This window comes from Lineus longissimus, chromosome 7 (assembly GCF_910592395.1).
Source record: "Lineus longissimus chromosome 7, tnLinLong1.2, whole genome shotgun sequence".
In the NCBI taxonomy this organism is placed as follows: Eukaryota; Metazoa; Nemertea; class Pilidiophora; order Heteronemertea; family Lineidae; genus Lineus; species Lineus longissimus.
Genome location: NC_088314.1, coordinates 18,114,169 through 18,127,120, shown reverse-complemented (window position 1 = coordinate 18,127,120; position 12,952 = coordinate 18,114,169). Strand labels below are relative to the sequence as shown.

Genomic DNA, 12,952 nt, shown 5'->3' with positions numbered 1-12,952 from the left:
GGAAGTGATAATATGAATAAAAAAACAGTAATTTAAGAATGTGTTTATATTTCCCAAAAAAACTTGTGTCCATCTGGTATTTATATACTGTATGACACTTAGACATCATATGCATTACATTTTTAAGGTTCAATTATGTCCGCCTATTTCCTTTAAAGTTTACTCACAAATCAGCCGAGTTTATGCATAATTTACAATTTGTTTGCTTTCCATATAGGACAAACCTGCATGCTGTGTATTTTTCTCCAGTTGTGATGTAATTCATGCTTGAAGAACATTATAACTAAATTAAAAATCAAAAGTCGAACATGTTTTATTTTACACCTAGTACCACTACAACACAAGTTACAATATGAAATGTTATGTCAAATATAATGAGAAGTGACAATGGATACATTTCTAATTTTTAATCGCAATTATCAAACACGTTCATAAAATCGATCAAGTTTATGGACTTAATTGTTAATTATATTACCTCTAACTATGTACGGTCTATTAAGCCGTTCCCTCAAAATTAAAAAATAATGTAATTACATTAGAAAATTTCCGACTGCGTAAATACGCATTGAAAATTTCAACATTGCCGTTTTGTACACAGATATACAAGTACTCTTCACAATCAATTTCAGCAAAGTTGCACTGATAATTGCACTTCGGCATTGTGTATAACTGCATTTCTATTTTTCTGGACGAATGGCGTAACCCTTTTAATACTACTGACGTAGACTGTCAGCTTTAAAGATTGGTCAGCTACATAATTTATGTTCTTGGTGTCATAATCGACAGGAGGAAATAATTTTATTTCCTCTCGTGATCGGCTAATGGATCGTTGCAGACCAGAGCCTTTTATTTATTTATTTTTTTGCTACATATTACTCATCGGGACTGAATATCAGGCGTTCATTATTTCAAGTTTACGCCGGGCGTTCGTGTTTATAGGGCTCCATCAATTCCAAAGGCAACCAGTGATAAGCGGTACTTTCTTGATTATTCAGAAAGCAGATCAGGACGTTTGTTGCCGCTGAAGAAAAAGTCACCGCAAGGCCGATTTTTCTCAATTTTGTTTATGCCATGTTTACCGTCGATGCGTTTGCGTTCATTTGTTACTCAGTTGCCAATTCTCTTAAAAATCAAAGGTTTTTGAGCTTTTGAAAAACCTTTGGAGGGTTTTTCAGCCAACACAAAAAAACTTTTCAGGGTACATATTTATGTTGACTGAAAAACCCTTAAGCCCAAAAAACCTTTGTATTTAAGTGTGTTTGTGTTGAGGAGAGAAGTGGAAATTTTGTCGAAGGTTTTTTTAGTGACGAACCGACATTTTTCACTTTCGAGGTATTGACGCAGTTGGATACATGCTCGCTGAGTTCCGTTTATCCCTATATTCAAACGATCTCCATTAAAAAAAATATAAATGTCTACGTGAGATACTAGCATGCCTTAAAAAATTCGTCGATATGTCGATGGAATACTACCGGCGAAAATAACGGTCAGGTGTAGAGGATAAACCGATCACTGCGCCCGAAAATGCGCATGATTCTGCAAAAGACTTGTCGACTGGAGTTTTCAAGAGTGGTGAAGACATTTTGTGTGAAAAAATTGTAAAAATTTGATTTTTTCCGAAGGCGGGCCTTGTCAATACGCAACATGAATAAAATGATGGCTGATGAGGTCACAGAGACTCCGGTGAAGGCGTTCGATGGCCAAATCGTCAAAGCAGGCGGAACTTGGAGGAAATTTGGCACCGCCTTCTGCACCAGGGTCAACCTCGGCGGACTTAATAAACTTATCGATGGGGAGTACGGCCTGTTTAGACGGATAATTTGGCTGATATTCATCTTATTCATGACGGTATTAGGAATTTATCAGATGGGTAAACAGGTTGAAAAATTAAACAGCCGGCCAATTAACTCTCTGGTGAAGGTTACATTTGAAGAGAGCATCGAATTCCCCGCCATTACGGTATGTAATTTCAATATATTCGAAAGGAAAAAGACGGATCGAGTGAATGCGACTAAATATATACAAAACATTGTATACTATAAACAAAACGTGTCTACGAAATCATCGGGGTTCGACTTCAGCAACTGGAATTGGACGTATCAATACAGTATTTTCGCGTCTAGACTCAATGATTCAGTTCTGTTGGTAAGTATTGTCATTGCAATACGTTTGACCGACCACTTGATAGCCTAATACCATTAGGCCCCGCGCGGTGGTGCTGAGTCGGCCACTGCCGGGGACCTAATTCTAAACGATTTTATTTTTGTAATCCTTTACCAAAATTCGGTAATGGCAGGATCTTCGGCTTGGAATAAGTTTTAGGGTTTTAACGACGCAACTTTTGTTCTAATAGTTGGTTTTTCATATGAGTTGTCTATTTCAGTCAAATAAAATTAGGCCTACACAAATTGGATTGTTAGTATGGACTAGCGGATTTAATTCAATGAAATATTCCATGATTGAAAATCGGCGACCAACCTCTGTAATATAGCCTACGTTGTCCCTACGTATAGGCTCCCGCCAGGTGGCCAGTTTGTAACCACTGTTGGCAAGGTCCGGGCCACTATCTGTAATGCAATCCAGAAGTAGCCAATAGCATTCCGCGAAGATGACGTCACTGCAGCTGCTGCCCTCTATTTCCCCATCGCTGAATTACAGGCAATGTCGGACAAACATGCGGCTTTGTAATGGATTCAGGCTTTCTAACTAGGGCATTTAGATTCAATCTGGCACATGTCCGAGTGTTGGAAATACTACATAATTGTTCTGAATATTTCTCTCTCTGACTCTATGGTATCATTCATGCTACAAACAATGCAGGGTCAAAGATAATTGACTTTGAAATAAGCTCAAATGCGTAGAAATAAGTGTCGATGTCCGACTGTCACGTGACAAAAACGTCATCAGCAAATGACCTTGTGAGCTATAAATAGTAACTTCGCGGAATGCTATTAAGGTAGCAGGAAGGGGTGGGCGTTTGTGGTTTCTTAGTGTGAGCGGGTATAGGGGTGTCGGTTGACTGTGCTTTAAGAGAGACTAGGCATGGTGTCAGTCTCTCTTAAAGCACAGTCGGTCTCTCTTAAAGCACAGTCAACCGACAACCATGCCGTCCCGAGCTTCGTGCGATATGGACCATTCTGGGAAAACTCAATGAGGAGGTATGCTCATTAGCATAATCTATTATTAGCCCCTGCCCCGAGGTAATCTTGCGCAGTGCTGCATCTGCCCACATACATCGTGCCGGAAAACGTCTCGTACAAAGAAAAGTAAAGAACTTCTGGCTGCGCGAGACTACTGTGATAAAAATTACCATTGCAGAGACTCTGTGACGTAGGCATATATTTTTTACAATTAAAAATGCTCGCAAAAGACGATATAGAATGATTATTTATTAACATTTCCTGAACTACATACCTTCTAATTATCACTTTACATAAATAGGTCGGCGTTTAGTCGCGTGCTTTTCTTTCCTTGTGACAATACACAGCAAAATAGTTCCAACCCCATAATCGCGCTATAAGTCCATAATGAGATCACGGTGACCCGTATAAATGTTTCACCAGCTTCGCTATTTTGCCGCTACGCGGCGCGTTGGGTCCTTGCGTCAAGATAGTCGTTGAGTCACTCTAACCACTTGACCGAAATGATCATACTCCATGCAGAAAAATTAGTGTGATGAGGCGGTCCAATCTTGAATCTGTGGTCGCGGCCATTTTTCTGTCTGATTACACTATGTAATCGCAATGTGTATTGTACAGTAACATCACAGCATGGCAGCAAATACTGGCAAAGAGGGAGTGTGCTTGAATTTGAAAAATGCACAACACCCGTACCATACACTGCCAAATATTGTCAAACCATCATCATCATCATCATCATCATCATCATCATCACATTGCAGGTTTTTTTACCGTTTTCCGGTCTTTCACCGCTCAACTAAAAGTTCGAAAAAAATAGTGCTCGCGAGGTGGTAGTTTAGCGCGTTAGGGCAACTTGGCATTCTTCCTCTCTGTGCATACTACAATGTCAACTTTTAGTCCTCAATTCATATAAATATTTACAAGTGAGGTCCCTCAAGCATAGTGCTAAAAAATAGTGGGGCTATCACCATTACCATGAATGTAACATTATTGACAAAATTAGTTGGTCGACACAGCATCAAAAAATGTATTCATCCATCAAAAGAGTAAGGATTGGTTTACAATTTAGTTTGAGCAGAATCCAAATATTTCATCCGCTAAGTCATTTTGCAAACACGAGGATGGGCATACTTCTTCCAGCCTAAGCACGTGCGTACTGGGTCCATATTGAAAGTTGCCTTTTTCAGAAGTAAATGCCACTGTCTTTTTGAGCCGCTGTGCGAAAACTATTAGGCTGATTTTCACATTTCAGTAACCATTGTTATGAAATTTTTTTTGTGATTCGTGTACATTAACGTAGTGCATTGACTTCGGCATTTTCTCCTCTGTAGTGCTTATTTCTGAATGAACTTTGATGAAATCTTCAGGCATATCTTTCATTCAACAATATCTATGCGCAAAATAGGCCCTGTCCAGATAACCTAAATCGTCAACAAATGGTCAAAGGGCTCCAAACCAAGACCAATGAAGAAATCGTTTTTTTACCGGATTTGCAAATCTCTAACTTGAAATTGTGTTTGGTCCCAAAATTAGATTGAAGAAAACAAAAGATTCAGCCCAGTAGTTTTTGCACAGCGGCCAAGAAGAACAGTGACATTTACTTTCGAAAAAGCCTACCGGTATAATTTGTACACATGTATGTTTTAATAGGATAGACCTATTATTGTGCGTTGATGAGGTTTTAAAACTGATATGTCCATTACTGTTTACGAGCGTCCAACTCTTCTGTTCGCACACAAAGAGTGTGAACAGATAATGGACTCCATGCCCGTAGAGGGGGTAATGGCCACTCAAGTAAACCCCATATTGTTGACATTCTCACTCGGCAATATGTCGAGGGCTCACGTGATGTGCATTAACCAATCACTGTATCTTATGTGGTCATGTGACTGCTCGATTTGCATACGAGCTGAAGGCGTCAAATTCTGATTGTTTTTTTTTGCTTTTAGATTCCAGCAGTGAAAGCGGGGAATTGCTCAGGTGTTATAGGTGTTGGGTTAAATTTGGTGTAGGTTTTTGCTCGGCGATGGTACCGGACCACCAAGCCTGCGAAATCGGCAAAACTGCCTAAATCGTTGAAGTGGAATCAGACCTTAGGGACTCATGACGACATATCATACCAACATTCGTGTTTTACAATTTTCTATTGGAAATCAATGCTCAGCATTGTTGAAATAGAAATGTCTGAACCTGTGACAAAGATCCCCTCGGTTCAGGGATGCAACGAACCAAAAGTAAAAGCAGGTACACAGAGTAAGTTTTTCACGTCGTTTTGCACACGAGTGAACCTCGGCGGGGTTATAAAACTTATTGACGCTGAGTACGGCAGTTTCAGACGGGCTGTTTGGCTCTTCTTCATCTTGAGCATGCTGGCGTTCGGACTTTATCAGATGTGTACACAGATTGCAAAATTCAACAGCCGACCGATTACAGTTTTTGTAAACATTTCTAAAGAAGACATTCTGGAATTTCCCGCAATTACAGTGTGTAATTTCAACATCTATCGAAAGGAAAATCTTGACTGGAAAAACATCACAGAGTTCGTGAAGTCGATAGTACTCTATAAGCAAAACGTGAATTTAACTGCATTTGGATACAACCTTTCTGGGTGGGATATGGAAGCCTTTCACCGAGATAATGCGCATAGACTAAACGATTCGCTATTTGAGGTAAGTCGGTAGGCCTACCTATAAGCTCAACTAAAACAGAAATGTACAGTCCATCGCCTTCGACGTGAATCAAAATTTCCGATATTATATATTTTATCAAAGTTGAAAATGCTTTTGCGAAAAATAGTATTTGTGAGTCATAAAAGAAAAACAAAAAAGGTTCGTGTTACGTCACAGATGCAAAAATGTTGGCGATCAAAATGGCAAACTCGCCCCAGTGCTGAAATTAAAGGAACGAAATCAGCGCCTCTAGTGTCAAGATTGTCAAAACGGAAGTACAGCTGACGTGCAAGTGACGTTTCGTTATGGTACGGCCATAAGAGTTCACGACCCCCCCCCCCCCCCCCCCCCCCAGGGGACATTTGCCCCTGTCCCGGCCCCTCCAACCTCCCCCTGGCGTCGCCCCTGCACGTAAAATTTCGAACGATACAGCCGGTTTCATGCTGAATTGAAGACACTTTGAGGCTACAGCGATATACATGTACATGTCATCAAGTTGACCTGCAACGGTTAGAATTTAGGTATATATTCCTAGCTCAGAAAATCGTATATAGGTGCCGATTCGAACCATCTTCAGCAGAGGCCCGCCTCAATCAATGGGGTGTCCAATCTCCAAATGAGAGAATAGCTAACATTTGCTCCGTAGCAAAAGTACGTTAGGTAAACGGTGCTAGTACTACTAAGCAAACGTTATCGCTGGCGAGGCTTGGAGATTGGGGATGTTCTGGCGCGATCGATCTGGTTACTCGTTCCCAACGACCAAATCAGGGATTGGGATCTGGTTCAGCGAATATATTTACCGCTGAACATGATCTAGTCATGCAAATAGGTAACCAAATTGAACCGAGCCATAAAATCGCATACAATGCCAGCATCGAAATACCAGAGTTCATGTCCAGCCTCAAAAATCAACTTTGATTGATGCCATGTTTACAATCTCTTACGGCGTATGGTGTATTTGATCAGTAACTGGGTACACTTTGTCTATGCGATAATCACCGTGGAGACGCGCTTTGTTCAACATAGACATTGAACCATCATATCATGATGCTTTTATATGGCTTCATATCCATTCTGATTACTTTTGACGATGTTTCCGAGGTAATTTTCCATTGGAAATGTGTGAAGAGAGACAACATCATTGCTGATAAATAATTTTAATGACGCTCAGTCACTGATCAAATCCAGCACAGACACGGAACGCGACGGTGGCCCAAGCCACAGCCTCCCCGATTTTACATTTACACCTATATTCAATTTCGATGCAGTGATTTGCATTTACATGGTGTACAGGCAAAAACACGGACTATATACGGTTCCCGTCAGAGACCCCAACTACTACAGGGTGGACCAGAAAACTTTTCACTCGCACAATGTATACACAATAGAATTATATTGTGCAAGGGAAACGTTTTCTTGGCCATACTGTAGTACTAGTGGATCGAAAATCTTTCTAGAAGAAAAGCGAAACCACGATATCTTGATTTGGCCCGAGTCGTTCAGTGAGAACGATACTAATTTTGCCGAGTAATTTAAGCTCGAGTCCCAATTTTGTGAGGCAACGTCGGGATAATTTTATCTACCACTCTTAGGGATCCGGTGTGTTCATTATGACAAACTCATTCCGTGACTGACCTGGATAATTCTCACCATGGATTGCATCTACTGCGGCACGCGAAAGGTCACGTGAGGAGGATTAACCAATCACTGTTATTCTTCATGTCATGTGACTGTACGGAAAACAGCCTTTTCTGATTCGCAAGTTGGAAAGTGCCGTATTTTGGTCGTTGTCAGTGGTGGATTTCCTATCCATATTATACCGGTGAATGGTATCATGTCAATAGATATCATGTCAACATCCAAATTAAGGTTAACCCTTTTCGATGGTGGGTCAACTCTCAGCATGAATGAGAAGAAAATTGCCGAACCAGTCAAAACAACGCGGATTCAAGCGTTCAATGGGCCAGTCGTGAAAACAGATAGATGGTGCAAGTTTTATACCTCCTTCTGCACAAGAGTCAACCTCGGCGGACTTAATAAACTTATCGATGGGGAGTACGGCCTGTTTAGACGGATGATTTGGCTTGTATTCATTTTAGGCATGACAGCATTTGGACTTTATCAGATGTGTTCCCAGATTGCAAAATACAACCAGCGGCCAATTACAGTTTTGGTTAATATTTCAAGATATGACCACGTGAAATTTCCCGCCATTACAGTGTGCAACTTCAATATATTCGCAAAGAGAAAGACGGACAAAGTATACATGACTGATTACGTGAAAGCGATTTTGCTGGAGAAGAAAAGCCTCTTGGCTTTACCCGCACTTAATAAGCAGATCATCGCTAACGGCTGGAGTTGGTGGGAGAATTACAAGCTGTTAGGGCATAGACTCCATGATTCTCTGCTAGCTGTAAGTAAGCGTGTAGGCCTTGTTCGACGGCGGGGTAGTTTTGGCAAGGCAATCCTCCCCCTCTTTTTAGTGCAACTTGTGTGCGACAGAGACGTATTCATCCAAATGTGCTCATATCATTACCTCATTTATGATGTAACTTACGGTGTACTGCAATTCTATCCTCTTTGCCATAGGCGACCTGCATTGTGCGCTCTAGCGGCGTTCTAAAACCGGTGTGCTGCAATCATTCTCTCTTTTTCAGTGCAATTTGCTGTTGTGTGCCCTCGGAATACCCTGATCCTGGAATCCTTCCCTTGATCTTTTTCATGCAACTTCTGATGTGCGCCAGGGACGCCAGAATCTCTGCGTGTTCCAATCGTTCCCTCCTGTTTTCAGTGCAGCTTGTTGCAAGACCGACGCGCCGGCATCTACCGCTGTAGATTATGTGGTTTCCACCAAAATTGTTGCTTGGCTGATGCGCTGTTGCTTACTCCGCTGAGTGGACACATTGCTAAATCTAACACTCATCAAACTACACAAGTGAGGTGCCCCTGACGGCGAAACAAAATCAAGATGGCGGCATCTATCTATTGTTAACAGTTCAGCTTTAAGTCAGAGCAGGCTCTCGTTTGGTTTGAATCCGGTTCTTAATTTTTATTTTAGTGCGACTGGAAACAAAAGCCGTGTGATTATGACGACTTCGAGGAAACCATAACAGATATGGGATGGTGCTTCCAGTTCAATAGCAGTAAGTATCCTACTCTTAGTTGCCAAATGTAGGTAAAGTAGGTCAGTTATTCACCAGTCAGCAAGGCGTGTTTCTTTACGACCTTCGTCATACTCAGGATGGGATCCTGACCCCCGATCTTGACCGCACTCTTACCATAACCAGTGTCATTTCTAAAAATCGGTTGCACAAAAAGCACACCGTATCTGCGCATGTCCTTTATATATTGATTTCAACGATGAATTCACAGTTTGAGTAAGATCAGTTGACAATCAGTATGATTTAGCGATATATCGCACACTTGTTTATATGCGTACAATGCTATACATTCGCCCACATGTCGCACAACTAGATCTAGCTCCCAAAGCTAGCAATGCCGTGGAATGAATCGGCGGGGGTTTCGAGAGATTTTGTCGGCGGAATCGGTGACTTCATATACCGGGGTACATTGTAGATTGACATAGGTACCTTAGAGATCATTGCTACCAATGAGTACAGACCATTTATGGCCCTTGTAGATCATTGCTACTTTTACTACAAGTACAATTTCTCTTTACCCGCACAGACACGACGACGCCATCTCTGTCTGTGAACAACGCGGGGACTGATTACGGACTTCTTCTCCACCTGGATACAGAACTCGATCAGTATATTGGCAGTCGGCATGGCTTTGGCGAAGGGTTCAAGGTAACAATACCAACCTGTTTTAGTTCTGTATCTTATAGTTCTGTGTCTGTATCATAAACAAACTTCTAATTTAGGCCCGTTTACACGCTGTGACCAAACTGATCCAGGCTGATCCGGATTTCTTTTGTGTTTAAACGCGCACGAATGTCCCACATCTGGTTTGGTCTGGTCTGGTACCGTGTAAACATGGTTAACGGGAACTGAGGCTGGGTTTACATATACATGTAGTTCGCGCTGTCATTTTAAAAAGAAAGAACAAGTCATTTGCAAAGAACTGACTGCATACGATTCACGATGTCACTTTCACCCTCTTAGGATGCCATGTCATGTCACGTTTTCAAGCCTAAATCAGTTAACGACACTGCCCGAACAAGTAACATTAAGCGGGACAAGTGCCAGTACATATAAAATGTAATAAAACAACCATACACATTTGTAAAACAATTCTTCCGAAAACGCACATTTTTAATAGCATCCCGCGAAGTTACTATTTATAGCTCACAAGGTCATTTGCATAAGATATTGATGACGTTTTAGTCACGTGACAGTCGGACATCGACACTTATTTCTTCGCATTTGAGCTTATTTCAAAGTCAATTATCTTTGACCCTGCATTGTTTTTAGCATGAATGATACCATAGAGTCAGAGAGAGAAATATTCAGAACAATTATGTAGTACATGTATTTCCAACACTCGGACATGTGCCAGATTGAATCTAACTGCCCTAGTTAGAAAGCCCTAATCCATTACGAAACCGCATGTTTGTCCGACATTGCCTGTAATTCAGCGATGGGGAAATAGAGGTCAGCAGCTGCAGTGATGTCATCTTCGCGGAATGCTATTGGTAGAATGACATCGTGAGTACTTTTTCGTGTCCGGTGTTTCACTTCCCCTGTCTGTACATGATGGTGTTCTATGTTGCCACATAGCCTATCTGCGCTGTATGTAGTTTTATGTTTAGTTCTTGATAAAATGTTTAATTTCAATTTGTGTTTCATCAGACAGTTTCATGATTACAGATTCTTGCACATGATCGCAATGACATTCCTTTGATGAAATCGGCAGGTATAGCTGTGGGGCCAGGGATGCAGACCTTTATTGGAATCAAACAAAAAAGGGTAAGCAGGTTTGTGTGTGTGTGTGTGGGGGGGGGGTAGACTTACACTGGTATATCCGTCATGCGGACTTGAGGGTTGCAAAGTCAGCCCTAAAGATCCCAGGAGAATACCGAAGTTTGACCTTTGACCCCAGTACTTTGACATTTGCCTGGTGCTCAGTCCGTCAGTAATCCCAAAGTCAAACTTGGAATTTCAATGATTATGAAAGGGCCTGGGAGAATTCTTAAATTTGACCTGTGCCCCAAGTGACATTGACCTCAGGCCCTATTGATTCCTGATAGACTTTATTTTGTTCCAGAATATGTTATATTTATTGATACAAAAGACCGATTTGTTGGTATTTTTCAGATTAAAAAGATCGGCCCACCCCACGGCACGTGCGGAAGCAGAAAACTCAAGGAATTTACCCATTATTCGACCTCAGCGTGTCAACTAGAGTGCCTGACGGAGTACATGGGTCAGAAATGCGGCTGCAAAGATGCTTACCAATTGGGTACGTATGGTGGACCATTTTGCTACGCGTTCCCTTATGCCTATTCATCTATCAATCACTATTTAAAGGCAGACCACGGAGTAAATAAGAAACCTTACGGCACTGACAAAGCCCATTAGGAGTTCAATTCAACCCCCTTCTCCATACGTGTTCTCTTCCGCTTATTCATCTGCCACACGGTTGTAAAATCAGGTAGGCCACGCAAGAAATAGCTTTCTTCACTTATCAAACCATTCGTCATATAAACACTTTATTTTCCCAGGGTCTTATCCTGACTGCACCCCTGAAGAAATGTATAAGTGTGGCCTGAAAGCGCAAGTCGACTTCGTGACGGATACAAACGAAACGTGCATTCGGGAGAGGTGCCCGGACCAATGCGAGACCACCACCTTCGAGATGGAAGTCTCAACCGTGCCAATAGCAGATTGGTTCTTTGAAGAAAAGAGCGCAGACTTCTACATAGATAAAAATATAACTTATTTAAGAAAAAATCTAGCTCTGGTTTTCATATACTATACAAGTATGAATGTAGAGGAAACCGTTCAGAATGTTGCTTATACCGAGATTGATATGATATGTGACATTGGGGGGTCGTTCGGTCTGGCACTAGGGGCGAGCATTATCACTGGGTTGGAAATATGCGATTTTTTCGTCTATTACTTTTTTACGCGCCACCTATCGGGAGGGGTGAAACCTGCATGATTGGATCCCCTCATAACTTATTTTCTGTTTTTTGATCAACGAATGGAATTCCATCGGATCCGGTGAAGTATAGTCTTAACAGTTTGCCTGGAGGACGTATCTACCATTGTACGATGACGGATTAAGACATGGTTTTTTCAAGACTGGTGACCTTCAATACCTCGGATATCGGATGATTAATTTGATCAACGGGTGGACTTTCATTGGCTCCGTCGTAGTATAGTCTTAAATGTTCCCCTGGGAAACGTATCTGTCTCTTTTGTATGATGAGAAATATCATTATAAGTATACTTTTGATTTCATCAATTAAATTTTGTGTCGAGGATCATTTTGCAATCGAGAAGTTTCAAATAAACATGAGACGTTTCAGTAAAGTCAACGCGTGTTTTCACGAGAACTATGAGCAGTCAGACGTCCCGGTTGAAATAAGGCAGGCCAATATTAATTGCAGATGGTGCAGACATTTTTCCAGGATAGAGAACTTAGAATCTGTTCTGTTCTGTTACACAAAATGTGCGGTACACTCTTCAAAATAAGGGGGTTTGAGCTCTTCAATAACCAGCCAGTACAAACATGGACCGCGTTGAGGTATTTCAGGGAAATGAGGAAACCTTCGAGGTTTTTTTACAGGCTCAGAATCATTCATCGGTTTTTAATTTGCTTGAAAAACCTCTACGAGGAGCATATTTGCGGTGGCTGAAGATTTTTCAAAAGCTCAAATCATTGTTTTTTTAAGAGTGTAGGATATGATCATGGTCTCGGTCATGTCGTCTGCTCTAAAACATCATGGTTATAATTGTTTTCTATATAGGCCATATACACGCACCTCTTTTTGACCACAGCGGTTTTGGTGACGTCACCATAACCGCTTGGATTCATGGAAGACCTTAGAAGCGGAGCAGTTAAATCACACGTTTAGGTGTAGTTCGTGTACATGTACATAAATAAAAATACGACCAATTTCTATACTTTCTGTTACACAAAAGGTTTTGTCTTTATTCTTTTCTAGTATAATTTTAA

The 12,952-nt window shown here is 41.3% G+C and overlaps 1 protein-coding gene across 6 annotated transcripts; it reads left to right on the top strand.

Annotated features, from left to right (window-relative positions):
• Positions 1-1,207: 1,207 nt before the first annotated feature.
• On the top strand, positions 1,208-12,895 carry LOC135490835 (acid-sensing ion channel 1B-like). Of its 6 annotated transcripts, none has more exons than XM_064776383.1 (7): positions 6,912-7,124; positions 7,402-8,222; positions 8,868-8,952; positions 9,497-9,618; positions 10,639-10,737; positions 11,086-11,230; positions 11,493-12,895. In XM_064776383.1, exons 2-7 carry the CDS (start codon positions 7,644-7,646, stop codon positions 11,930-11,932), a joined length of 1,470 nt encoding a protein of 489 aa, XP_064632453.1. In that variant the 5' UTR covers positions 6,912-7,124; positions 7,402-7,643; the 3' UTR covers positions 11,933-12,895. The 6 variants fall into 6 exon arrangements, with proteins under 6 accessions (XP_064632455.1, XP_064632454.1, XP_064632453.1 ...); XM_064776381.1 differs by having other exon boundaries at positions 7,347-8,222; XM_064776382.1 differs by having other exon boundaries at positions 6,912-7,154.
• Positions 12,896-12,952: the final 57 nt, after the last annotated feature.

Excerpts from the sequence above, each read along its gene's own strand:
- LOC135490835 (XM_064776383.1), top strand. The coding sequence starts at position 7,644 with ATGTCAATAGATATCATGTCAACATCCAAATTAAGGTTAACCCTTTTC. Across the intron at positions 8,953-9,496 it reads GTGCTTCCAGTTCAATAGCA|ACACGACGACGCCATCTCTG; the intron begins GTAAGTATCCTA and ends TTACCCGCACAG. Across the intron at positions 9,619-10,638 it reads GCTTTGGCGAAGGGTTCAAG|ATTCTTGCACATGATCGCAA; the intron begins GTAACAATACCA and ends TCATGATTACAG.